This window comes from Poecilia latipinna, unplaced genomic scaffold, assembly GCF_001443285.1.
Source record: "Poecilia latipinna isolate Pla-1442-1.1 unplaced genomic scaffold, P_latipinna-1.0 Scaffold4572, whole genome shotgun sequence".
NCBI lineage: Eukaryota > Metazoa > Chordata > Actinopteri > Cyprinodontiformes > Poeciliidae > Poecilia > Poecilia latipinna.
Window position 1 is genome coordinate 3,299 of NW_015117188.1, and position 910 is coordinate 4,208.

The window sequence follows — 910 nt, forward strand, 5'->3', positions numbered from 1 at the left end:
CAAAAACTTGCACCAAAAAAACGCAACCCGCGACTCATTAAATTTGCAGGCGACTTTAGAAACAAAACAAGCCCAATGCCGCTTATAACAATCGGACTTGGTGACAGAAACTCAACATAGTTCCTGTTTTACTAGCAACAAAATGCGCATCTCTCTCCTGCCTCCATTGCTTACATATCTGTCGCTGCTGCTGCTGTCGCGGCGGTCGTTCCCCAAGACGCGTAGAGTAAGTAATAGAAAATAGTAACGCACAGTAACGCAAAGTGATTTTGTTAAGTAACTGTAGTCTGACTACTGGATTTGAAATAGCAACGCGTTAGATTACTTCTTACTGAAAAAAGTGGCCCGACGTCAGTAACGCGTTACTTTGTAACTCTATCGTGGTGGATTTATTTTACAGTAATATATGCAGTCTTACTTGAACAGTTGACACCAGCATCTTCTCCATGTCCACAATCGTGAGTCCCAAATCCACTGTGGCCACACACAGCAAGAGAAGATTCATTTCCAGAGCAGCCCAGATCATCAAGCCAGATCTGTCCAGTCCCCTGGCCAAAGTAGGCTAATGGTGGAGCACCCAGAGCAGGACCACAGTCTAACTGTCTGCAGGCCACTGCAGCATCATTTAGGTCCCAACCATCATCACAGACTGTTCCCCAGGAGCCATTATGGTAGATTTCAACTCTTCCAGAACATGGCTCGTTTGATCCAGATAATCTGATTGAATGATCTGTGAATTTTTTGAAACATGGAAAAACAAAAATATTCAACAAAGAAATTATACAAATGTCTGCTGTGGGTGTACTTCAGACAGACACTTACTGACAAAAGAATGTTTCATTCTTTTTTATTTATTTATTTATTTATTTATTTATTTATTTATTTATTTATTTATTTATTTATTTATTTA

General features: G+C 39.9%; 1 protein-coding gene across 1 annotated transcript in view; it reads right to left on the minus strand.

The window, feature by feature from the left end:
* Nucleotides 1-418: 418 nt before the first annotated feature.
* The window catches only part of LOC106942806 (scavenger receptor cysteine-rich domain-containing group B protein-like), a gene marked incomplete at its 3' end in the record, with an annotated part of 10,441 nt that continues 9,949 nt past the window's right edge, over nt 419-910 (minus strand). Inside the window, exon 5 of the mRNA XM_015026145.1 lies at nt 419-730. Coding sequence (XP_014881631.1) covers nt 419-730 — 312 coding nt within the window. The remainder of the gene's footprint in view (nt 731-910) is intronic.